Source organism: Mastigoproctus giganteus, chromosome 8, assembly GCF_048544385.1.
Source record: "Mastigoproctus giganteus isolate SK-2022 chromosome 8, ASM4854438v1, whole genome shotgun sequence".
NCBI lineage: Eukaryota > Metazoa > Arthropoda > Arachnida > Uropygi > Thelyphonidae > Mastigoproctus > Mastigoproctus giganteus.
In genome coordinates, this window is record NC_143582.1 from 146642567 (window position 1) to 146669224 (window position 26658).

General features: G+C 37.7%; 1 protein-coding gene across 1 annotated transcript in view; it reads right to left on the reverse strand.

The window, feature by feature from the left end:
• Positions 1-26658, reverse strand: part of Rrp46 (exosome complex component Rrp46) — a 60436-nt gene that overhangs the window by 22123 nt on the left and 11655 nt on the right. Inside the window, exons 2-3 of the mRNA XM_090379806.1 lie at positions 23481-23594; positions 6749-6870 (exon numbers count right to left, since the gene is read on the reverse strand). Coding sequence (XP_090235932.1) covers positions 6749-6870; positions 23481-23594 — 236 coding nt within the window. The remainder of the gene's footprint in view (positions 1-6748; positions 6871-23480; positions 23595-26658) is intronic.

Sequence of the window (26658 nt, forward strand, 5' to 3'; positions counted from 1 at the left end):
AATAATCTTTACTGGAAAATGATCTCTACCTAGTGGATTACTGTGAGCTGTCCACTTCAGAGAGGGTATAATGATGGAGTGCATATAGAAAAGGTCTATTGCTGTGCTAGTTCCTGTTGATAGACATATGTGGGTGTCCCGTCATTTAAGAGTGTTAGGTTGAGCTTATCTGGTAGTTTTTCTAGAATTTGACCTCTTTTATCTACGTTTACATTTCCCCGATATAGGATGATGTCCATTCATATCTCGCATCATTTTTTTTTTTTTTTAAATTTTACTTTTTTAAATGAAAACCCAAACACGAGGGGTATTGGAACCTATAGTACTTAGTACCGTGCTTGGGTTGGAGGTTGAGAAGATGAAAGAAGATATTTGTTGACATTAGACTTGAACTTCTGTAGACTAATTTTCAGGAAATATGTACGAAGGCAAGTTGTTCCAGAAAACGGCAGTTGAATGAATAAACAAGGAACATGAAAAGTTGGTTCTGCGAGTTTGAAGTTGGACAGTAAATGGATGTTGGCTGGTGGCGGCAAGTGTTCAGACTATTTTGAAAGAGAGAGCGGGAATTATAAAAGCCAATTCAGAAGAACACTGCCCATGGAAGTATCTCTAGAAAATGCATACAGCAGAAACAGTACGTCTATGAGACAGTGCATGGAGAGACTCTGTTAGAGAGGAGTCATTAATTAACCTAACTAACCTCTTCTGAATGGAATCTAGAATCCTGAGAGAGGTTTTGTGGGCACCACCACAGATGTGGGAACAATATTCCAAGGTAGGGCAGATTTGCAATTTGTAAAGAGTGAACAGCTGTTTAGAAGAAAAGTAATGCTGAGAGCGAAAGAGAAAACCAAGTTTTTTTAGATACAGAGGAAGAAATATTTGTAATGTGCTTGTGCTGAGAGAGAGATTAGAAGTCAGGTTAATCCCCAAAAGAGATATCATTTTGCCTAGAAACTGGAGTGTCATCAAAGATAAGCATAGTTGCAGAAGAATTCGTTTTGCAAGATATAAGACAGGACTGAGTTTTAGAAGGATTGAAATCAACTAAGTTGTCTTTTCCCCACTGGAGAATTACCTGGAGATCAGTTTAAGGAATTGGTAGCAGATATTTGAGAAGCTGATCGAGCAGGGCAAGGTTTCTCAAAATGGAAAGTGGAATGCAATGTGCTATCATCGGCAAAACTATGGATAGGATTTCCAGTCAATGGAAGGTCATTAATATACAAGAGGAAAAGAGTGGGGGAAAAAACTGAACCTTGGTGTACACCAGCATTAGTGGAGAAGTTAGAAGACAGAGCCATGTACCATTGCCCTCAGTGAGCAATCAGAGAGAAAATTGGATAACCAATTACAAAAAACAGTTGGCAAGCCAAAAGATGGACACTTGTTTAGAAGCCCTTTATGCCAAACACGATTGAAAGCCTTTGAGATGTCAAGAGCAACTGCTTGTGTTTCACTAAACTTTTCCATTGAATTTGTCCATAAATGAGTAACATAAGCCAGAATATCACCAGTGGATCGACACTGATAGAATCCATTCTGACTATCGTTGATCACAGGGAAGGTTTCTAGGTAGTTTAACAGTTGGTGGTTAATTGATTTCTCCATTACTTTAGAAAGAGTAGAAGTAATTGCAATAGAATGATAATTGGATGGGAGGGATTTGTCACCCTTTTTAGGAACTGGCTGGATATGAGCAACTTTCCAAGCAGAAGGAAAAACACCTTTGGAATAAGAAAGTGAAAAAAGGCAGCAAAGAACAGGGATAAGTTCAGGAGCACAGGTTTTGAGAACAAGCGGAGAAATACCATCAGCACCGAGAGCTTTCTTTGCATCAAGATTCGTCAAAATCCTTCTGACATCCTTTTGATGGAAGACCACAGGAAGCATTGAATGGAGTGTGTGGGGAATGGTGGGAGGTGTCGTACCAAGGTAATTAATACACAAGTTGGAAGAAAAATGGGATGCTAGCAGGTCAGCTTTATCCTTGGCTGAAGTGACAACAGAATCATCTGGTTTTGACAGAGGTGGGAGCAGAGATGGGAAAAAGGTGCTGCCAATAGTTTTGGTAAGAGATCAGAATGCTTAGCTACCACATGGGCAAGAAGCAAGTTTTCTACTCTTAGTCTGTTCAAAATCAAGTGTGGACTGATTAATAACTGCTTTACTATTATTGTGAGCTTTGGTGCAGGCAGAAAATGAAACTGAAGAATTGGAAACAAGCCAATTAAAATATGCAATGTTCTTCTCTTGAACAGCTTTAACACATTTATTGGAAAACCAAGGTTTAGATAAAGGACGAGATTTTAAAGTGGAATAAAGGATTCCATTCCTACAAGAATAATTTCGCTGACACGATCTGAGCAAACGTTGACATCAGATGTTTTGAAATAGTAATCCGACCAAGGAAAAGAAATCTCGCAGGTCATCCCAATTTGCATTCTTGTACTGCCAAACATAAGGTTGGGAATAGCCATGAGATAAAGGCTCAATTGGAGAAGAGAATCACCAAGTTGTGATCTGAGGTGCCTAAAGGACCACTTACTTCGACCGTGTACTTAGAAGGGTTGTTTTTGAGAAAAAGATCAAGCGAGTTGGCTGTATGGTTGGGATTGTCCGGTATCCTTGTAGGTAAATGAACAATCTGTGCAAGGTCATTAGTAATTCCAAAAGCCTCAGCATCTCGACCAGCTGGGTAGGTATGACTAGAAAACTGAAGCCAGCTGGAGTTGTGAACATTAAAATCACTAAGGAAAATTACCTCACTGTTAGGAAAGTTGGACTGGAGAAAGTCAAATTGTAAGGAGAGGAAGTCAAAGAGCTCCAAAGTTGGGAGAAGGGTAGAGACAACAGATGAATTTGACACAATTCGGTAGAGAGATTTTAAGCCAGAGAAGATCGAAAAGAGGAGATTCCAAATTACCAAATCTCTGACAGGGAATACCGGAATGGACATATGCCCAAGTACCACCTTTGAGGCGAAAGGAATCATACAGCAAATAATTTGGGCAACTGAGAAGAGCAGTAGTTGAATCAACCGATAACTGAGATTCTGTCAGAAAAAGTACATGGGGTTTGGCAGACTGAAAGTGGAAACGGACGACATTGAGATTAGAATTGAGACCACATATATTTGTGAAATGAACTAGGAAGTGTTTGGAAGGAGGTTTAGATCTTTTTGCAGATAACCTTACTCTATTAGTTGACAATTCATGGTGTATTCAATAGTAAGAAAAAGTGGGGGGGAGGGGAACATGCTGTAGAAAATTTTTGGATATGGCGTACACATGGTAACAATATACCCAAATCCTTGACATAGGCCCCACACGCATAGACTCTACTCAAGCTCCCTTAAGTCACTATCTGGCAGTGTAGAGGTAGCAAGATTAAACACTAGCCGATCCTGAAGCCTCCTAAAGAGTTACCAATAGGTTCAGTCCGGTGTACTAACTAGCAGCCAGCCTGCGAACACTGTTTTAGAGCTGTACCCGCGAAATGTACGGAAGATTGGATCTCGCCATGATGTTCAACATAACCTTAAAAGTCCGTCATACTGCATGATGGAAGAGGTGGGAAGGGTTGACCGGAACTCAGCTCTGGAGACTAAACATGGGCTACACCACTTCAAGCTTCCAATAAGCAAAGTTATGGTATTTGCACCGGTTGAGAGTCATCTACCAACTAGTATTACCTAGAAGGGCGGCATTTCTCCATGTCGTGTGGATGCCACACCTCGACCCCTGCTTACATTGGTTCACACCTGGGTGGTCACTCCCAGTGTGCTTGTGCATGGAGGTTATACCCAGGATTAGTAACAGTCCCACCATCATGAAGGTGCAAACAGAGGATTTGGCTATCAGACGGACCTGACTTTGCCGAAATTGGGTCCACTTTACTTGAATGTCACCCACATATTAGTTCTACCAGCGTTTTAGACTCTCAGGTAGCAAGTACAACTTGTCTGGCATATCTGAGAGAATGTCTGTGACAACTCAAAAGGAGGGGATAGTTGGACTATCAGGTCTTCTAGTTCTGTATAACTTATATCTTGGTTTGGTGGCAAGTACACGAGGCGACTGTTACATGAACGTTTACTGCAATGCGTACTGCTATGACCTCTAGAGTGGTCTGCAAGGGAACTTGTTGGGTAGATATACTGGAATTTACTAAGAATGCTACTCCACCATGTGCTGTACTGTTGGTAATCCTATCCTTTCTGTATAATTTGTTCATATCCAGCCAGTTCCCAAAAAGGGTGATAAATCCCTCCCATCCAATTACTTTTACTCTTTCAAAAGTAATGGAGAAATCAATTAACCACCAACTCTTAAACTACCTAGAAACCTTCCGTCTGATCAACAATCGTCAGTATGAATTCCATCAGTGATCCACTGGTGATATTCTGGCTTATTTTACTCATTTATGGACAAATTCAATGGAAAAGTTCGGTGAAACAAGCATTTGCACACAAGCACATCTCAAAGGTTTTTGATCGTGTTTGGCATAAAGGTCTCTCAAACAAGCTTCCCTCTTATGGTTTGCCAACTGTTTTTTGTAATTGTTTATCCAGTTTTCTCTCTAATCACTCACTGAGGGTGATGGAAGATGGCTCTCTGTCTTCTAACTTTTCCACTAATGCTGGTGTCCCCCAAGGTTCAGTTCTTTCCCCCACTCTTTTCCTCTTGTATATTAATGACCTTCTTTCATTAACTGGATCTCCTATCAATAGTTTTGCCAATGATAGCACATTGCATTCTACTTTGCATTTTGAGATACCTGCCCTGCTCAATCAGCCTCAACTTCCCAAATATCCGCTACCAATTCCTTAAATGTCGATCTCCAGGTAATTCTCCAGTGGGGTAAAGACAACTTAGTTGATTTCAATCCTTCTAAAACTCAGTCTTGTCTTATATCTTTCAAAAAGGATTCTTCTGCTCCTATGCTTATCTTTGGTGACACTCCAATTTCTAGGCAAAATGATATATCTCTTTTGGGAATTACCCTGACTTCTAATCTCTTGGCACAAGAATATTACAAATATTTCTTCCTCTGCATCTAAAAAACTTGATTTTCTCTTTTGCTCTCTGCATTACTTTTCTTCTAAACAGCTGTTCACTCTGTACAAATCGCAAATCCACCCTACCTTGGAATATTGTTCCCACATCTGTGGTGGTGCCCACAAACTTCTCTCAGGATTCTAGATTCCTTTCAGAAGAGAGCAGTCAGGTTAATTAATGACTCCTCTCTAACAGTCTCTCCACGTGCTGTCTCATAGATGTACTGTTTCTGCTGTATGCATTTTCTACAGATACTTCCATGGGCACTGTTCTGAATTGGCTTTTATAATTCCCACTATCTCTTTTAAAACAGTCCAAACACATGCCGCCACCAGCCAACATTCATTTACTGTCCAACTTCAAACTCACAGAACCAACTTTTCATGTTCCTCGTTTATTCATTCAACTGCCATTTTCTGGAACAACCTTCCTTCATACATATTTCCTGAAAATTAGTCTACAAAAGTTCAAGTCTAATGTCAACAAATATCTTCTTTCATCTTCTCAACCTCCAACCCAAGCACGGTAATAAGTACTATAGGTTCTGATACCTCTCGTGTTTGGGGTTTTCATAAAAAAAAAAAAAAAAAAAAATATATATATATATATATATATATATATATTGTAATGTTTTAGTGTTATTTTATTCTGATGTTTAAGATATGTTTCTTGCAAACAGACTAATCGGATTGTACTGCGATAGATCATGGATATCTTCAAAATAGCTGTGGAAACCTCTACAGTTCCAATGTTAAAATGTATTAATTATTTGGTTTTGTTAATATTTTCAACTTGTTTTCTTGAGGTTGTTGGCTTAGGGTTCTCTGTTTTTTTCTCTTATTTTTTAGGGAAGTATGGCTTTCCTGTATCCATCTCTTCTTCCTCTGCAAAAATTAAGTATTGTTTCTTCCGTCCGATTCTTTTCTTCTAATTCCATGTTGTCCATTTTATTCCCATTTAGTTCAGTGGTTCTTTCTTGTTTTGTGGATTTGCTGGTTTCTCTAGTTGGTGGTATCATAATAGGTGTGTTTACTGTTTTAGGGGAACTAGCCATGCTTTCAAAAATTTTTGAATTCTAAATGGTGACAAACTTCCTATGGATTGTTTGTTCTTGGAATGAATAATTCAAAACAGCAGTGCAACTAGAGGGAGAATCTCTGTCTTTTGTTGCTTATCTGTACCTGAACCCATTTTGTCTAATTTTCTACTAGTTTGAATAGGAGAAACATGTTCTGTGCTTGCCACGTTTGCTCCTTTTGGCCCTTGGCTGGAGGACTTTTCCACCAAGATTTTCAGCCCAGCCACGGGGAGGCAGGAGCAGTGCTGCTAGGAGGGCAAGCGGTTGAAGTGTTAGCTGGTTAGTGCTACTAAAAATATACGAAAAAGGAAAAGAAAGGTGAATTTCCTTTCTAACTTGCAGTTTACAAGTATGGAACTATTTATAAACGAAACTGTTGTGAGAGAGACAGGAACTTACGATTGGCACCCGGGGGCGAAACCTCCATATCTGTAGAAACCATTACTAGATGTTCATGTTTCACAAAGGAATGCTTATTACAATAACAAATATAACAAAGCAATAGATTACATCAAAATTTAAATGGTTATAATTTGCTAAAATAAAGCAACAGAAAAAAAAGAAAAGAAAAAACTAATAATAATTTTCAATAACAAATAAAGGATACACTGCCAGAATTTTGGATTTCCTGAATGATTATCATAATACATGTCCGAGGATAAAGTGTCACCAGCATGACATTTTCTAATGTGTTTCTAATTTCACATTCTTTCATTCTTTCAGGGCAGGCTAGAATAAAGTATGAGTTATTGCAGCAAAAAAACTAACGTTAATTTATCAATTATAATACGAAATTTTTAGAAATCTTCAAGTACCGTGTTAATAGACTAGAAAAGAATAGCGAAAGCTTAAAAAGCGGTACTCACCTTGAAATTAATCTGCGATGGTTTACTTAGGTAGCGTGGTTAATGTTTACGTTGAATTGTTAAATTGAAAAATTAAAAGGGAGGGAAGTAAGTAAAAGTTGACTGAGTTAAATGGGCGCAAGGAAACAGAAGTGTACACATCCAATCCTTGGTTGTCATCGAAATAAAAAAGAATAATTAAAAACTATGTAAGTGAATCCGGTGGACTATTGGCTTCACCGGATTCACTTACATAGTTTTTAATTATTCTTCTTTTTTATTTCGATGACAACCAAGGATTGGATGTGTACACTTCTGTTTCCTTGCGCCCATTTAACTCAGTCAACTTTTACTTACTTCCCTCCCTTTTAATTTTTCAATTTAACAATTCAACGTAAACATTAACCACGCTACCTAAGTAAACCATCGCAGATTAATTTCAAGGTGAGTACCGCTTTTTAAGCTTTCGCTATTCTTTTCTAGTTTATCAATTATATTAAACTCTGCATTTGTAGAGATATTTGGAAAGTGAGTAAAGGTTGCAATATGTTTTCCTAGATTATTATTATTATTATTATTAGCCATATGATGCAAGGAAGCCCGAGACTTATGCTGCACCGGCCAAAAAAAAAAAAAATTCACGTTACCCTGAGAGAGAGAAGTAGAAAGGAATCACCAAGAAAGATATCCACCTCAGGACCCTGGGTGTGCCAAGCCCATACTCACCAGATGTGAGTCCCCATGGGTGCTATCCTAAGTATGCTCTTTGGGATGATGATCAAAAGAGAGAAAACAAAGTTTGAAAATCAGCCAGATAAATTCATGACTGTGAAGACATGGAGTTTTATACAGCCTGATTAGTGATGCTTATGAAATCTAACCATTGTCTGAAAACTCTTAGTATTATTAGTCAAATAGTGCAAGAAAGTCAAAGGCTTTTGATGCACCAGACAAAAAAAAAAAAATTAATAATAAAAATAAATAAAATAAGAAACAACAAATTATGCACTTCCCTCCTCATGTAAGTAACTATCCAGTTGACCTTTGTAATTCTTCAAACTATCATCCTCAGTTACCTGTGGAGGCAACCTGTTCCAGTAATCAATGACTACTTTGCTGGCTAAGAAAATTGTTCATATAAAGGATCACTTTGTGGGCTGAAACTTGAGTTACCTGCATTCCCCTTTGCTGCTAAGGTAGTTAGGTGTTTTCAGCTTTAATTCATGTTTCCTTTTCTTTGTGATGACAGTTAGCCTAAGGAATCTTAAGTGGATTCCTTTGGCCAACTTGCCTTAAGAATCCATTTCATAAATAATCTATGTGGTCTGCCATGAAATGCTTCATCTCTTCTGCAGTAGCAGTAAGCTCAAATACATGATAAACAGTGTGGTCTCCATAGCAATCACGATTTATAATATTATACTGATTTTTTGACAGTGATTAGGGAGAGCCATAGATACTTTTCTGATACACCTTTTGAAAATATTTACGTTTGCTATTTAACATCATCTAAAGGAAGTGGTTTAAAATTGGACTGGGAATTTTGATTGCAGAGTGTCAATAATTACTTCTAGCTCTTTCATATTATTATTTTTTATTTTTTTTTTTTTATGTAAACCCCAAACACAAGAGGTATTAGAACCTATTGTACTTAGTACCGTGCTTGGGTTGGAGTTTGAGAAGACGAAAGAAGATATTTGTTGACACTGGACTTGAACTTCTGCAGACTATAATTTTCAGAAAATATGCATGAAGGAAAGTTATTCCAGAAAATGGCAGTTGAATGAATAAACGAGGAACATGAAAAGTTGATTCTGTGAGTTTGAAGTTGGACAGTAAACGGATGTTGGCTGGTGGCGGCACGTGTTTGGACTGTTTTGAAAGAGAGAGAGAGCGGGAATTATAGAAGCTAATTCAGAACAGTGCCCATGGAAGTATCTGTAGAAGAGGCATGCAGCAGAAACAGTACATCTATGAGACAGCAAGGGGAGATACTGTTAGAGATGAATCATTAATTAACCTAACTACCCTCTTCTCAATGGAATCAAAAAGCCTGAGAGAGGTTTTGGGGGCACCACCCCAGATGTGGGAACAATATTCCATGGCAGTGCAGATTTGCGATTTATAGAGAGTGAGCAGCTGTTTGGAAGAAAAGTAATGCCAAGATCGAAAGAGAAAACCAAGTTTTTTAGATGCAGAGGAAGCAATATTTGTAATGTGCTTGTGCCAAGAGAGATTAGAAGTCAGGGTAATCCCCAAAAGAGATATATCATTTTGCCTAGAAATTGAAGTGTCACCAAAGATAAGCATAGGAGCAGAAGAATCCTTTTTGCAAGATATAAGACAGGACTGAGTTTTAGAAGGATTGAAATCAACTAAGTTGTCTTTGCCCCACTGGAGAATTACCTGAAGATCGGCATTTAAGGAATTGGTAGCAGATTTTTGAGAAGTTGAAGCTGATTGAGCAGGGCAAAATGGAATGTAGAATGCAATGTGCTATCATCGGCAAAACTATGGATAGAATGTCCAGTCAATGGAAGAAGGTCATTAATATACAAGAGGAAAAGAGTGGGGGAAAGAGCTGAACCTTGGGGGACACTGGCATTAGTGGAGGAGTTAGAAGACAGAGAGCCATCTACCATCACCCTCAGTGAGCGATCAGAGAGAAAACTGGATAACCAATTACTAAAAACAGTTGGCAAACCATAAGATGGAAGCTTGTTTAGAAGACCTTTATTCTAAACACGATTGAAAGCCTTTGAGATGTCAAGAGCAACTACCTGTGTTTCACTGAACCTTTCCATTGAATTAGTCCATAAATGGGTAACATAAGCCAGAATATTACCAGTGGATTGACACTGACGGAATTCATACTGGCGATCGTTGATCAGATGGAAGGTTTCTAGGTAGTTTAAGAGTTGGTGGTTAATTGATTTTTCCATTACTTTAGAAAGGGTAGAAGTAATTGCAATGGGACGATAATTGGATGGGAGAGATTTGTCACCCTTTTTAGGAACTGGCTGGATACGAGCAAATTTCCAAGCAGAAGGAAAAACACCTTTGGAATAAGAAAGTGAAAAAAGGTGGCAAAGAATAGGAGTAAGTTCAGGAGCACAGATTTTGAGAACAAGTTGAGAAATATCATTGGCACCTGGAGCCTTCTTAGCTCAAGATTCGTCAAAATCCTTCTGACATCCTTTTGATGGAGGACCATAGGAGGCATTGAATGGAGTGTGTTGGGAATAGTGGGAGGTGTTTTACCAAGATCATTAATACATGAGTTGTAAGAAAAATGGGATGTTAGCAGGTCAGCTTTATCCTTGGCTGAAGTGACAACAGAACCATCTGGTTTGGACAGAGGTGGGAGCAGAGATGGGCAAAAGTTACGGCCAATAGCTTTGGCAAGAGACCAGAATGCTCAGCTACCATTAGGGCAAGAAGCAAGTTTTCTTCTCTTAGCCTGTTCAAAATCTAGTTTGGACTGATTAATAACTGCTTTACAATTGTTGCGAGCTTTGGTGTAGGGAGAAAATGAAACTGAAGAATTAGAAACAAGCCAATTATGATATGCAACATTCTTCTCTTGAACAGCCTTAGCACATTTATTGGAAAACCAAGGTTTAGATAAAGGACGAGATTTTAAAGTGGAGTGTGGGATAAAGGATTCCATTCCTGCAAGAATAATTTCACTGACACGATCAGAGAAGACATTGACAACAAAAGTTTTGAAACAGTAGTCCGACCAAGGAAAAGAAATCTCTCAGGTCATCCCATTTTGCATTCTTGTAATGCCAAACAACACGAGGTTGGGAACAGTCATGAGATAAAGGCTCCATTGGAGAAGAGACAATCACCAAGTTGTGATCTCAAGTGCCTAAAGGACCTCTCACTTCGACCATGTACTTAGAAGGGTTATTTGTGAGAAAAAGATCAGGCGTATTGGCTGTATGATTAGGAGTGTCCGGTATTCTTGTAGGTAAATGAACAATCTGTGCAAGGTTATTAGTAATTGCAAAAACCTCAGCATCTTGAAGTGGTGAAACCCATGTTTAGTCTCTAGAGCAAAGTTTCCGGCATCCCCCTCCCCCATACTTCTCCTTCTACCCATGCACGGTACTAAGTACTATAGGTTTTGATACCTTTCGTGTTTGGGGTTTTCATAAAAAAAAAAAAAAAAAAAAAAAAACTCAACCAGCTGGTTCGGTGTGACTAGAAAATGGAAGCCAGCTGGAGTTGTGAACATTAAAATCACCTCACTGTTAGGAAAGCTGGACTGGAGAAAGTCAAAGAGCTCCAAGTGATTAGTGGAGTTGGGAGAATGGTAGAGACAACAGATGAATTTGACACAATGAGGTAGAGAGATTTTAAGCCAGAGAAGAGATTCCAAATTGCGTAGTCTCTGACAGGGAATATCAGAACGGACATATGCACAAGTACCACATTTGAGGCGAGAGGAATCATACAGCAAACAATTTGGGCATCTGAAATGAGCAGTAGTTGAATCAACCAAAAATGTCCAAAAAAGTACATGGGGTTTGGCAGACTGCAAGTGGAAACGGACATCGTTGAGATTAGAAATGAGGCCACGTATATTTGTGAAATGAATTACAAAGTGCTTGGGAGGTTTAGTTCTTTTCGCAGATAAGCTTGCTCTATTAGTTTGAGGCAGAATATTAGGCAGCAATCTTGATGTACTCTTCCCCTAGATGTGCACAATGGTCTCATCAAAGTGGAATCGCTACTATCCCTGCAGAACAGAACCTTCACCCCTGTTGCTGTCAAATATGTTCTTCAAAGAATTAAAATTCTTTTAATAACGGGAAGAGGGAGAAATCATTAGGCATGTTTGTGACATAAGGATGGTGGTCCTACCAAAACACTGAGTTAGGTGATCCTGGTCCCACGTCCCAGCTGAGAATTTCAATACTCAGTAATAAATGGAAGGGGATCTTTTTTCCTCCATGTTAACTTCACTATTATTGTCAGTTGACTGCAATAATACTGGCTATTTTGACAATGTGCTCTAAAAATCTGCACAAACTAACCTACGAGTACTAAAAAGACCAAAAGTCATGCCCTTGTTAGAAGGCAGTACCAGTTATTTGCCTAATCAGCCCCTGATCCAATTGAGGAACTTCTCAGTAACCCTAGCACATTCCATTTTATTCCTCATGGGGGAATAAAATTAAGAAGGTTTACTAATATCTAATTATACAATATTAAAACTGTTTCCAGCATCTAATGCCTTACGACTTCAAAGTAATTTGGTGCCTCTCTAAATTACTTATTTCATTATAGTAACAGTGAATCAGATTTATCAGGCAAGACCTTCCTTTCAGGATTTCATTTTATCAAGATGTTTCTGAATGCAAGAGACATTTGCTCTTCTCCAGTCCAAAGTATTCATCCTAGAGTCTAGTGGTAATCTCAGTTGCAATCCTAATGGTAAAATGTGCCCACTTGCTACATTCTTTAATATAAATTGGACGCACTCCATCTACCAAGGAGCCTTACTTGCTTTCAGACCCAATAGTTTTTGATAGGTGGACTTCTCAGAGATCAGTATACCATTACTTACAGCAATACAACTTTCTTTCTCTGTATTCCCCTCATTCAAATGTGCTTTCATTGTAAACATGGATGGAAGAACATTAAATGCGAGGAATAGAAGGAAATACATATTCAATTTGTCTGATTCCAGCTGGGTTTTCACTATTTCAGACCTGGAGGAGATGCTATATGATTTACTGGGTTTTTTGTTCCCCCCCCCTTCTGCATTATTATGCAAGAAAAAATGCCTGTACCCATTCTTAGCTCTTTTGTCAATTTCTCATACTCATTTGCTCATTCTCCGTAAGAAAAACCCCTCAATCTCTGTTCTTAGCTCCTTTGTCAGTCTCAAAAGCAAGACTTTTGTGGATTTATTGGATGATTGTTTTCTGCAGCAGCATGTTCGAGCAGCAACTAGAGAGGGCAATACTCGTGATCTGTTTATCAGGTGATTATTAGAGTATAAAGAATTTGCAGGTAAAGGAACCACTAGGTGGCAGTGGGAGACTTACTGTACAAATTGAATCAGCATTAAGGGTAAGTTGCAATGGATAAAAGGATTGTTTAGTTTGAGAAGACAGAGTGGTAATCATTGGACACTGCTCCTTGTGGGCATGTTATTAGTGGAGTCTGCCAGGGTTCTGTGTTAGACCCACCGTTTTGTATTTTTATTAATGATATTGATGAAGTTATATCAGGCTTAATGTTGAAGTTTGCAGATAATACAAAGGTGGGCAGGGTTGTTAATGACAGTATTTACTACTACCACTACTACTCTTACTCAGTTTTTACTTTTCTTATGCAATCGGCAGTGTTGTTACATACCTGCTTATAGTTCTCATATGTGGCAACGGCAGTTTAGAAGTTAAATGGCACAAGGAATGAATGATCCAAAAAAGCCTTTCCTATATTCAGTTTGATCTGCTATATGAAATTCACTACAGATGGGAAACCCCTGGTGCCATTTGACAATGGCAGTGTAGAAGGGTTGTTTAGTGGGAGAAGACAGTGGTAATCAATGGACACTGCTCATTCTACACATGCTATATAGTGAATTTGATTTAAGTACTCAGTAGACTGTGTTTATAAATGATTATACAGTTGAATTCTTTTTAAATAAGTAAAATTGCTTTATACCTTAGTCATTAAAACTTAAGACAGATTTAGATTTGTCTTAAGCAATCTGTCGTAAGTTGAAGAGAGATTTAAATGCAGAAGTTCTTGCAAGTTGATAATGATTACATTCCAACAGGATGTGTTTTACTATAAGTGTAGGGCAGCAGTTGCTGCATTAAGGTATCCCTTCCCTCTCATGAGTGGGAAGAAATGGGTATGACCTATGCAAACTCTTACAATATCACTTCTTGCCTGTTCTGTCTGAAGCTAGTTCCACAGTGGATGTTTTTTTGTTTGTAATGTAATGTCTGTTGTTCTTTACAAGCTTTTTGCATGATGAATTTATAATTAGTACAAGGTTGCAGATAGGTGTTAATTGTGTGTTGTATATGGCACCAAATAAACTAAGGCAGTTCTTCGGTTCTAAGCAAATAAGAATTGGTAATATATATAAATACAGTAGAACCCCAATGATCCGGACTTTGTTAATCCGGAATGGATTTTCAGTCAGGGGAAAAATTCTAACTATCAAAAAAAAAATAAATAAAATAAATAAATATATATATATTTCTGTTCACTGACATCTGGGATGGGGTTTAAAATTTAAAACAATAAAAAAAGATAACCAATCAATAACAAAGATCACCGCACGCACAAATTGCAACTAACATGATACGGGCAAGCGAGAACTGAGTAACAAGTTATGAAACTTAAAAAATAGGAATGAAGAGAACATTCTGAAAATTTATTTATGTTTTTGATATAACTGATGATTTCATGGAAGGAGAAACACACATTTCACCCTAATAACGTAAAAACGCACAGAATTCCTGCTGTCGGTATTATCGCAAATTCAATAAGATCATGTTTATTATAACAAACTGCACTAACAGAAAAGCCGAATAAACAGGGGACTGCTAATTGTTTTATGGTTGTTACCTCCAGGAATCCGACCGGACCATGTGGTATGGCCAGAGACAACTGTACGGTAATCTCGAGTGCTGGCCTATTCAGTTGACAGCTGCAGCTAGCATTGTCCACGCGTACATACATTAATTTTGAAAGTGAGTTTCAAAATTAAAGCAAAAACATTGAAGACTATTTCAAGCAAACTTCTCAAAAATAGTTATTTGTTTTGTGTTGCAATAATTTATTTTTTTGCATTTAATTTTGTGTAATATAATGTTCTACATTAAAACTTTATTGCTTTGTACAGTATTTTGTTTACTTACCACGTTCTTTTACTTTTTATAATTTTTACTTTAAAATATTGTTTTATTAATTTAATAAAAAAATCGATTTAGTTAAAATTTTGTCATTTAGTAACTTTAAATAAAAACAGGCACGTTAAAGATAGCTTCTGGTTAATCCGAACCGAGTGTGGTCCCATCAAGTCCGGATTAATGGGGTTCTACTGTGTGTGCGTGTGTATATATATATATATATATATATATATATATATATATATATATATATATATATATATATATATATGTGTGTGTGTGTGTCCTGTCCTTAGTAACCCTAGCGAGGGTTACTACTTCCTTTCTGACAGCTCAATTTCTATTGCATTTAATTGTTGCTTTGTAGTCGTGAGAATGTCCAAATTCTCACCTTATGCTTGCCTTAAAAGGCTATAGTTTAGCCAAGTCACCCCCATACTTTTGTACATGTAATGAGAAATTCAATCCACTGCCTGTGTTCTTTAGCTTGAGAGGTGAAGGACAGGATGTGTCACCCTATCCGATTTTTGTTAAGTGGGTCTTTCTTTCAGCTATTGACCAAATCTCCCTCAGAAAAGAATGGGTAATGAAAATCCGCAACAGATTTTAAGGTGAAACTTGAATCCCAGGTCCGCAAGTTTATTGCGTTTAACAGTTCCTATGCGCGACATTAGGTCTCTGAACTCAGGGTACACCTGCTGAGATATCTGGTACTTTCACCCTGCCTAGATATGAGGTTCAGTTCTAGTTCATTGACATAGTTCCTTTTTGGGTAGTGTTTTGTTCCCAATTAACAGACTCTGGGAATTAGTCCTCCATTAAGAGCACCATAGCCAATGAGAACATGGTCAAGGCATAGGGGAGGGGGAACTATATATTCAGGTGAGTGACAGAGGACAGCGTGTTGGCTGGCTCGTTCTCTTCTGCTGTGGTTCCTATTTTTTTGACTGAATAAAGACTAACCCAGAGACCTAGGGAAAAACACCTTTTGTCTGATCACCTCGCCGTTAAACAACTGCCAGCTTCTCACCTTGTCCTGACTTCAGAGTCGTATCTATGACAAAATCTACTCTTCATATTAAGGAAGCTGATCCCACTATCTCACCTTGAAGTATTACTCCCAAGGCCTCCCAGCCGAAGTTTACAGAGTAAGACAAGAGAGATACAGACACTGAACTAGTTATTTTACTGGTAAGTTCTGCTTATTTTTACTCTCATTGTACAGCATAAAAACATTCCTCCTCATTAGAACACATACTGATGTATTATTACTGGACACATTGCCTTGTTAATATAAAATATAGTCTAGCATATAAAGTCAATTGTTATACAGCTCTAGTAAGTACATAATACACTTATACCCAAGTAAGATGTAAACAGAGAAGTGAGTATGGGTAACCCCAAGACATGAATACACAAACTTATTTTGTTACTTGTATCATTAACTCTTCAGTCTTATATGTACATTACACCTTTTATTCCTAGTATATTCTGTAACTGTAGTATAGCCTTGTTAGTGAAAAAATTGTGTTCTGTTTATGCATTTTTGCCTCTGACCTATTCTCTTGCTACACCATATCCCTAGTAGAAGATTATAGTAAAGGAACCATAATTTGTGGCATTCTGAGACCTGATAATAATATATATATATATAATAGGGTCTTGGAGTGAAAACGTAATGCATGACCCAAGCTGCAAGTTCTCCTTATCGAAAAAAGGTTGAGAAGAACTTAAGGGCATAGAGGTCATTGTCCAATTATAGAATCACTAGACAATCACATAACTTCAGTGGCATTTTCTGGAACATCGTCTGTTCTAATGCACATTGCATCTTAAGCAATACAGACAGTTATAAGGCTTACCCCTCCATAACAATGATGACCACCAGAAACTCATTGTAACATAGTCCATATATTAAACTAAGGTTGAATCATAGAAGAATACAGCTTAGCCTTCTCATAATCAAGGAAAAGGCTAAAGATCTCAGAGACAAATGAAGGTGAAGACAGGAGTGTAACAAAGGGAAGTTCTGTTGTGATTTAGCCAAATAAAATTTGCAGTGAGCTAATGTAATTAACTAGAGTGGTCATTTGATGGATAAAGTGATTATAAGTGTCAATGTTGATGAAACTGGCTTATTCTGTAAAAGAATGCTTGACTGTATAAACACTGATTAAAAAAAAAAAAAAAAGTTACAAGTTTTAAGGCAGCCAAGGATTATCTAACACTGTTCCTTGGTGGTAATGCAGCTGGAGATTAACTTAAATTCTACTATGCACAACAGAGAAAATAAATGGGCACTGAATTGCATCAACAGATGATCCATTGCCATTGTATGGATGTTACGGTTGCCATGTTCAATACATATTTTGGGTACCATTTCATCAGTCAGTTGGGGAACTATTGCCAAGTCAAGGGAATCACCTTCAAAATCCTGATAATCCTTGATAGACTCTGGTCACCTCCCAGAGTTAGATGAACTGAATTGCACCTGATCATCAAACATGTGTTTGTGCCATCAGATACAAACTTAGTGCTGAAACTAATGGATTGTGTGGGGGAAGTTAAGTAACCTTCAAAGTAACACCTATCTACACAGTAGATTTGCTAAAGCTAATCAAGAAATAGACAAGGATTTGAAGGATTCCTAGAAGGGTAATGTTTTTAATGCATGGTATATCTACCATGAAATAAAAACATTTCAGCATCCTGTGATGAGATAAAGCCAACAAAATAAGAATGATGTTTGGAACCTGTGTTATCAGCTTATCAACCACTTCAAGGGTTAGAAGACACAGTCAGGGAAGACACCACTTAAGTCATCAAACTTGTCCATTAAATAGATCTAGTGTGTGTGTGTGTGTGTGTGTGTGTGTTCGCGCGCGATGCTGAGGATGTAAAAAATCTCCATTCACATGGTTTAGGGTTCACAAATGGCAGGTTAATAGAGAGGAAGACCAGAAAGTTTAAAAAAAGAGGCAGGATGATTAAGTGGAACCATTAAAGGACTTTGCAACACAGGAAATAGTAGAAGTATTCAAACACATTAGCAAAGGAATGTGTTTGAATACTTCAAACTTAAAAACTCTGTTGACTTGGCACACCAAGTCAACAAAGTTTAAGTTAGAAGTATTCAAAGAAGAAGTAACACCAGATGAACCCTTGTGTCACCAGATTTGCCAAGTCAACAGAGTTATCTATGTAAGGGAGAAAAAAAAGCTGCTGCACAGTCAACTCTCGATAAGTATGTGAACAACCTCTCAAACCTATGCTATATTGCCCTCCGTGTTATCTAGTATTAAAAACTAGCTAGCTAGCATATTAACACCACTACCATCTATTTATGTGAGCAATTCAGTACTAGAAATTAAGTATGTGATGTTCACTGTAAAATTATATATTTTGATTTATATTTTATGTATTCCATATTTATATTGTGAAAAGTGTACAACACTTATTCAGACATAGTAACAGCTTATGTAAAGGACTGGGGAATAAACCCTTAAGTAGGAGACTTTCTATACTTAGCATTTTTTTCTGAGAAATCCTGTAATCTGTAATTATAGGAATAAAACCAAAAGTAGTATAGTACTTGGCCTGATATGAAAGTAATGGCAGCAGAGCTGCTGGTCTTCCTCCAAGTTGATTATTGAGAAGTCTTCTTCTGCTTCCTCTTCTTGGCTGTGTTCTGATTTTACAGCCAGCTTGGTTACTTTAAAAAACGTTGTAGAGAGAGCTACGATGCCTTTTTTTTTGTCCGAATTTTCAAAAATTACCAAATAAGGAGCTAGTGCCACAATGCACTAGATTGAGTTATTGAAATATATTCTGTCTCAAGAGACAAAATATATTTAAACAACAGATCCATCAAATTCTTCACTGCTCTTAAGACTTCTAGCCATATCTTCTGTATCCATATAGGGATTTCAATACCTTCATCTGCCTCTCCCACTTGCTGGAAACTAAATATTCTGATTCTGTTTCTTTTCTCCTTCTAGCCATAGTATCTCTTCAACATTTTCCTCTGCCACATTAAAAAAATCCTTCTCCCCAAACTTCTCTAGTTGGCTTGACAATGTGGTACATTTCCACTAATTAAGGTGCTGTTGTTGTTGTTGATTGGGTTTTAAGTGCAATGGCTACTTAGGCCATATTGCACTTATGAAAGTGGTGCATGCTGCCTGCATTTGTTGATTTAGAAGCAGTTAAAAAATAGCTATACAATCCTATTCGTTTTAGGAAGGAGAATTCTGTGAGATTTGATTTTTTGCCTATGATATGGCTAAACGACAAAGAACAGAATGACACTAGTCGAGCATTATTATATAGAGTACATTCCAGAATTTTTTTAAAATATATAAGAGCAATACAGCTCAATCCCTGCCAACATTAGATAAAACAATCCAAGTAATACCATTCATTTTGTACAATATGTATGGTGACCATCCATCCCACTGCCCATTCCAATTTGCAGAACTATTGCTTTTTAAGTTCTCCACTTTTACACTTAACATCTTTTCTTATCATGAAAATACAGAAGTAGAATTAATATTAATGCAGAATTTTGTACTGAAATTCATATCCTTCCCCTTTGTTATTTTTTTCTCATATGGTAAAACTATTTTTTACCTTGATGAGCAATTTATCTATGGTTCATCTACCAAGTTGCACTGCTCCACATTGCAATTTGCATAGTGTTCCATGGTATTTATTATTGTTTTAGAAAATTGGAGTTTTATTGTATGTAAATATTCTATGTATTATTATTAATTTCTCCAAATGACAAATTATCATTCCCCACTGGACACAAGGATGCAGACAGTATGGACTGAAACACAACAGATGTAATGAGATATGGTATATTGCAAGACCTATAGATGGGGGATTCTCCCCCCAACCCAACTTTTCAGAATTCCACAGCCTAATTCTTTGTATAATCTAAGACAAACATGTAATGGCTGCACACCACTGTTATATTATTATTATGATATCAAAGCCTTTTTTTTTATACCATATTGTTGAAATTAACTGTTTCATTAATTTAATGTTGTGATCGTTAAGGTACAGCATAATGTATACCTCGAATTTTATAACGCAAAGTATAACTCAAAACTAGATAGTGAAATACACATCAATGCATTTAGGAATCTGTTAGCTTAGTGTAGTATTGTCAATTAATCAATTAAAATTATTACTCTTAATAATTAAATTGTATTTAAATGGAAATCATGCCCCAGACTAGAGCAGCAAAGCAAAGGGCACAAAGTAGCTGGAGTGCTGTGGCTCAGGGAAGAACTGAAGGAGGTGATTCTCCAATGCTCACAGTCTAAAAAAATGTGAAACTTGTGAAATGTTTGCAGACACTTTCTGGAACAGGACATGATATAGACAAGTAGGATGTCTTTGATTGTGTTAGGTGCAGAGAGTGTGAAGAAATTAGGTGTCAACTCAGCATTCTGATGGGTGACAGATTTTGAAGGGTACGGTAGATGTCCTGGAAGGAATTAATATGGGGGCCTCATCAAGCTCTCAGCAGCCCAACTCACACTAAAGTTCACTCTTGTGCATAAGCCTACACAGGAGCAACCTTCAAAGCGGAATGCACTTGTAATATGGGAGCTAGTCACTGTAGGCAACTGTGTCACAGTAGCCAGGTGGGCAGGAGCAGCAGTGCGTAGCACACACTTCTTGATTAGACCAGGGTTCGACCCTGTGACCACCAAATACGGAGGATGCGAAAAGGTCAGGGAATGACCACTGCATATCCTCGTAGCAATATGGCCTTAGTTGCTAATGCTCCTAAAAACCAAATAACAAACAAAACAGAACAACAACCTGTAGGCAACTCAATTGTGAGGGAAATGAGAAATACATTCCACTAAAAAGGACTGATGGAATTGGACCAGAGTATGTCTGCCAGGTGAAAATGTTGATGTTGTAGAGTAGATATCATCTTTTAAGGGCACAAAAGGTGATACTGTTGTCAATCAATTTGGCCCTGCAAGGCTCATGTGGTAGAATTTTTCTTAGCATGGTCTGTTAACAGGAGAGACTGTTTTTACAGGGATGGGATACAATTAAATAGAAAAAGTGCAAGAACATTTGCTGATACTATCGAGGCAGCATTAGGTGGGTCAGATAGCTGCTAGCTTGGGGGAATTCACATACTAATAGATTAACAGTAGTCACAGGCAGATATGAAAGTGATACTTGCACTGCTTCTATTGGAAAGAGTCAGGAAAGGAGGGTGCTGGGGATTTCAAGAAATTCTGGGAATCATCATGGAACAAGTAAATTATGGGCTGTGTTAGGGTAATCAAGGGTAAGAACAGGTGCATGTATAACAATGCTAGGAATATTGTAAATAAGTTTGATGAATTTGAAGTACTGGTCAAGAGATCAAGGACAGATATTGCTGGGATATCAGAGGTGTGGTGCCACACAGATAAAATTCTGCAATTTATACTCCTCAAATTCCAATTCTGCATTCCATAAGAAATGCAGAGTTGGAATTTGGGGCGTACAATGTGTACAGAAAGGATAGACAGGATAGGTAGGGAGGAGGGGTTATGCTGTTAGTTGAAAGGAAAGTGGAGGAGAAATTGTTGAAGTTAAACATAAGAAAGGCACTTGGGGTGGATGGGATCTATCCAGTTATATTAAAGGAGGCAGCAAAGGAAGTAAGCAAACCCTTAGCCATAATTATGAGAGCATCCTTTGATTCAGGGGAAGTCCCCATGGACACAAGATGCACAAATGTATCCGCAATTCACAAAGGGTGACAACATTAATTACAGACCTGCTAGTTTAACTTCTGTTTCGAGTAGAACAATGGAATCACAGTTTAAAGAAGCATTGCAGGATCATCTAGACAAGACAGCAGTTACAGTTCAGGCAGAGCATTGGTTTTCTAAGGGGAAATCTTGTATAACCAATTTGATTAGATACTATAATGTGGTCACAAAGGAACTGAATGCCAAAAATAATTCTGATATCATATATGTGGATTTCAGATAAGCTTTTGATACTGTTGCACATAAAAGACTACTTTATAAATTGGAGCAGTATGACATCAAGGTCAAGTTGCTGGTATGGATAAATGGATGGTCAAGTTGGTTGTTGTTATTTGGTTTTTAGGAGCATTAGCAACTAAGGCCATATTGCTCCGGGAATATGCGGTGGCCATTCCCTGACCTTTCTGCATCCTCCGTATTTGGTGGGCATGGGCTCGAACCCCGGTCTAATCAAGAAGCGTGTGCTACGCACTGCTGCTCCTGCCCATCTGGCTACGGAGGCGTCTGGTCAAGTTGAAGAAGATATAGAGTGGTAATTAATGGATGCTGCTCTTCGTGGAATAAGGTTATTAGTGGAGTTCCCCAGGGTTCAGTGTTGGGCCCATTGTTGTTTTCTATATTTAACAATGATATTGCTGAAGGTATATCAGGCTTAATGTCGAAGTTTGCAGACGATACAAAGTTGGCAGGGTTGTTAATGACAGTATGCTACTGCAACAGGATCTAGAAAAAGTTGGGCAGATGTGCTGACAGGTGGCAACTGAAGTTTAACATTGGCAAATGCATGGTACTGCATATGGGTATCAGTAATCCCAGAGTAATGTACCAACTGTATGGTACTACACTCAGAATAGTGGAGAAGGAAAAAGAACTAAAAAGGTAATTGTGCAGTCAGATATGAAGTTTTCTGAGCAGTGCAGACAGGCTGCCAGAGCAGCTCACAAGGTTTTGTCAATGATAAACAGGAACTTTGCTAGCAGAAATAAGGAGGTAATTATCCCTTTGTGTAAGGCAATGTTCAGGCCACACTGAGTACTGTGTACAGGTCCGGAGGCCTCATTTTAGGAAGGATGTAGAGCTGCTGCAATGAGTACAGAGAAGGGTAACGAGACTGGTGAGGTGAACAAAGGGTTACTCTTACCAAGTTCTGCAAATTCCAGTGTCTGGAGACTATGCACCTGTGAGGTGATCTGACTGAGGTGTATAAAGCCTTGAATGGTTTGAGTAAGCTTCTTCCTCTTGTTCAGATTACACAGCAGCAGAGGCATAAATTCAAATTGAGGAAAGACAGTTGTAGAATAGATGTGTGGAAATTTGCCTTTAGCCAGCAGGTGGTTGTTTGCTGGAAGTTGATAGCTTAAATAAATTAAAGAACTAGATAAACTTTTGGAGTGAATGGACAGGTGAAATGGGAAGTTTTTTTTTTTTTTGGTTGATGCTGTATAAGTTTGTTTCTTTGCATCATATGCCTCTACTAATGCTAATGTATAAACTGTGTGGTACTACAGTAAACAGTAAGGTACCAATCTCTGTGGGAATGTTAACTGGCAAATAAAGAGTAAACTGATTTTGAAGTGTAAATGTCACTTTTTACAATGATGATATAAACAGCAGTCATCAATAATAAATGCTACTGAACTTACCAGTTATGAATACAGAAATTAATTATCTTATCAGTACTTAATATTATCTCACATCTTAATATAAATAATTCAGATAAAAATAGCAGTAATATATATCAAATGTTTTTGTAAAAGATTTCCCCTAACCAAAACAAGAAGCAAAAAGGCTGAGATGCCAAGACACCTTACCAGAAACACCAATTTTTGGCCTATATATGACTTCAACTAGTGCTTTGTCGGGTAATATTCTTGCATGGCGCACTTCTGTTGGCCCATATACTGCTGAGAGAATCACAGTATCCCCTAAAAATACAAATCAAATAACAGCATACATTCTATTTAATTCATTATATCTTGTTCATTACATTTGCCAATTTAATTTTCTTAAACTTATTTTGTAGCTTAAAAATACATTTTTTTAAAATAATTTAATTTTTGTTTAATTTTATAGATACAACAATCATGATTTTCAGGATACAGTTGTGTGGTCAGATGAGGCCACATTTAAAATGAATAACCACATAAATGGTCACAATTGTATTTACTGGGCCACTGAAAATCCACACATCACTCTACAGAAACATGTCAATCTACTAAGCATTACTGTGTGGATTGGGTTCTCTTCACTGTTAATATAAAAAATATCTGGATATGTTGAGGGATTGTGCTGTACAAAAAAATCAGAGACGTTTGCCGGTACATTGGTATATTTTCATCAAGATGGTGCACCTCCACATTATCGTATAGCTGTGTGCAATTATCTTGACAATGGATTATGATCAATGGATAGACCATTGAGGAAGTGCTTTTGAATATCCCCCAAGGTCACCAGATCTCACACCTTTAGGTTTTTTGGCTTCGGGATACTTAAAAAAAAAAAAAAAAAAAAAAAAGACAGGTTTACAGTCACAAACTGCAAACACAGAGGAATTGTGGAAGAAATTCAACAAGATACAGAAATCATTTCACATGATTTGTGCATTTCAGTATGCAGATCTGTTGAAGATAGTGCCACTTATACATTAATGCTGATGGAGGGCATTTTGAACAATTAAAAGTTAAGTTTTATTGTTGTAAAAAAGTTTGTTTCATTTTTATATATACATTTTTATATATTGTTCATTAAATACAAAGGGTACTAGGAAAGTTTTGCAATATGACGCAACAATGAATCACAGGAAGCTGCTTGTTGCTGCATGTTGAGACATGTTCATACGTGCATAGTAGCCGCCGCGCCAAGTCGATGGGCTCAGTTATTCATTAGTAGTGAGAGTGTAAAGTGCTTGCGATGGCATCGTGGTCACGAAATGAGATAAGGACAGTTTTGCGGTATAATTTCGTGCGTGGTTTAACCATAGACCAGTGCTTAGAAGAAATGACTCTTGCACTAGATGATGATTGTCCACATCGTACAACGATATTCAGGCGGTATAGAGAATTCCAACGGTGAAATTTCACTCTGGAGGATTCTGAGAGGCTGGGAAGGCCACGAACGTCAGTTACGGAGGAAAACGTTACTGCTGTGAGGAAAATGCTTGACGAAAACAGGCGAGTGACCTACCAACAGATAGAGGATACTTTGGGCCTAAATGCACCAGCAATTCGTTCGATTCTGCAAGATCATTTGCACGTGAAGAAACTTTGTTCTCTCTGGGTGCCGCATCAACTGACTGAAGAGCAGATGACACGACATGTGACTTGGTGCCGGGAGATGTTAAAAAAGTTTGATAAGGGACAATCTCGGTATGTGAACAACATCGTGACAGGTGACGAGACTTGGCTGTACTATTACGATCTGCCGACCAAGGCTCAAAACAAAGTTTGGGTCTTTGATGATGACGACGACACACCCGTAATTGTCAGAAAATCCCGATCTGTAAAGAAGAAAATGATAGCTGTATTTTTCAAATCGAGTGGAATTGTGGAACGTGTCATTTTGGACACGCAGAAGACAGTCACAGCTAAGTGGTATACTGAACAATGCCTGCCTAAAGTCATTGGATCTATGAAGAACCTGCGGCCAAAGTCAAGAATGGACACCTGGTACCTCCATCACGATAATGCTGCAGCTCACCGCGCCAAAGCCTGCACCGAATATTTGACCACGACAGGACTGAAACTTCTCGAGCACCCTCCCTACAGTCCAGACCTTGCTCCCTGCGACTTTGCACTGTTCCCGCATGTGAAAATGAAACTAAAAGGGAGGCGGTTTTTCAGTGATGAGGACCTTCTACGGGCTTGGGACAACGAGTGTGCTTTACTCCCTAGTGAAACCTGGCAGAACTGGTTTAAAGATTGGTTTCGGAGGATGGAGAGGTGTATTGAATGTAGAGGAAATTACTTTGAAAAAATTAAATAAACAAAGCTGTATTGCAAAACTTTCCTAGTACCCTTTGTATAAATTTTTAAAGTGTGTATACATAATTTTGAAGCACCCTTTAATACAGGGTTATTCAAAATGAAGTCCAGGGTTTCAGAATTTGTTTTGGGAAAGTGCATGTGTCAATCATTTGTAGCCATCTCAAAAGAATGCATAATATCTCAAGTTTCGTTCCCGCACTCGATGTTCAGTATGCTGTACGGCTAACCACTAGATGGCATTGGACGCATACCGCTGTGCAGTCGTTCGTTTGCCTGTGACTCTGTTGTGACATGGCTTCGGAATGTAACGAGAAAGCTTTTACTGTGTTGGAGTTTTGTGTAAGTAAATCTTTTACCGTTATTTAATGCCACTTTGCTGACAGAGTGATTTTTTCTGATGAATCGACCCTCCATTCGTCGGGGAAAGTGAATAAGCAGAATGTGCGATTTTACTAAAGGCTTTCATATTGAACATTTATGAGGTATGTAAAAAAACTTCATTACTATACTTGCATTCTGGAAATATTTTTTTCTTCCTATGTCTGCTCATGTGTGTACAGGAACTGTTTGAAACCCCAGACTTCATTTTGAATAACCCTGTATATGTATATAGAAGGGAAAAAAAATAAAAAAAACATTTATAAGGTCTGACAATCAAGTCAGATGATTTTTGCCAAGTTGTAATTCACTTATATATTTTCATTCTGAGAATCACCAATTCTCAAACTGGACTAGAAAACACTTGAACAAACACCACTCCAATCAATAACTTTACTTTTTAAAATTAAATCAAGTATTCTATTATTAAACTTTCAAGTCTTCCAAAATATTAAGATGATCACTACTAATTACAAATCCAAGATTAATCACTTTGTCTATCAAAATCAATGCTAACTTCTGTATAGTGATTGCATGTGTCAGATAAGTTTGGTAAAAAATATATTAATCTTATTTTTGTTGCTAAATATTAATATTAAGTTTATTAATATTTTTTTATTTTGAACAG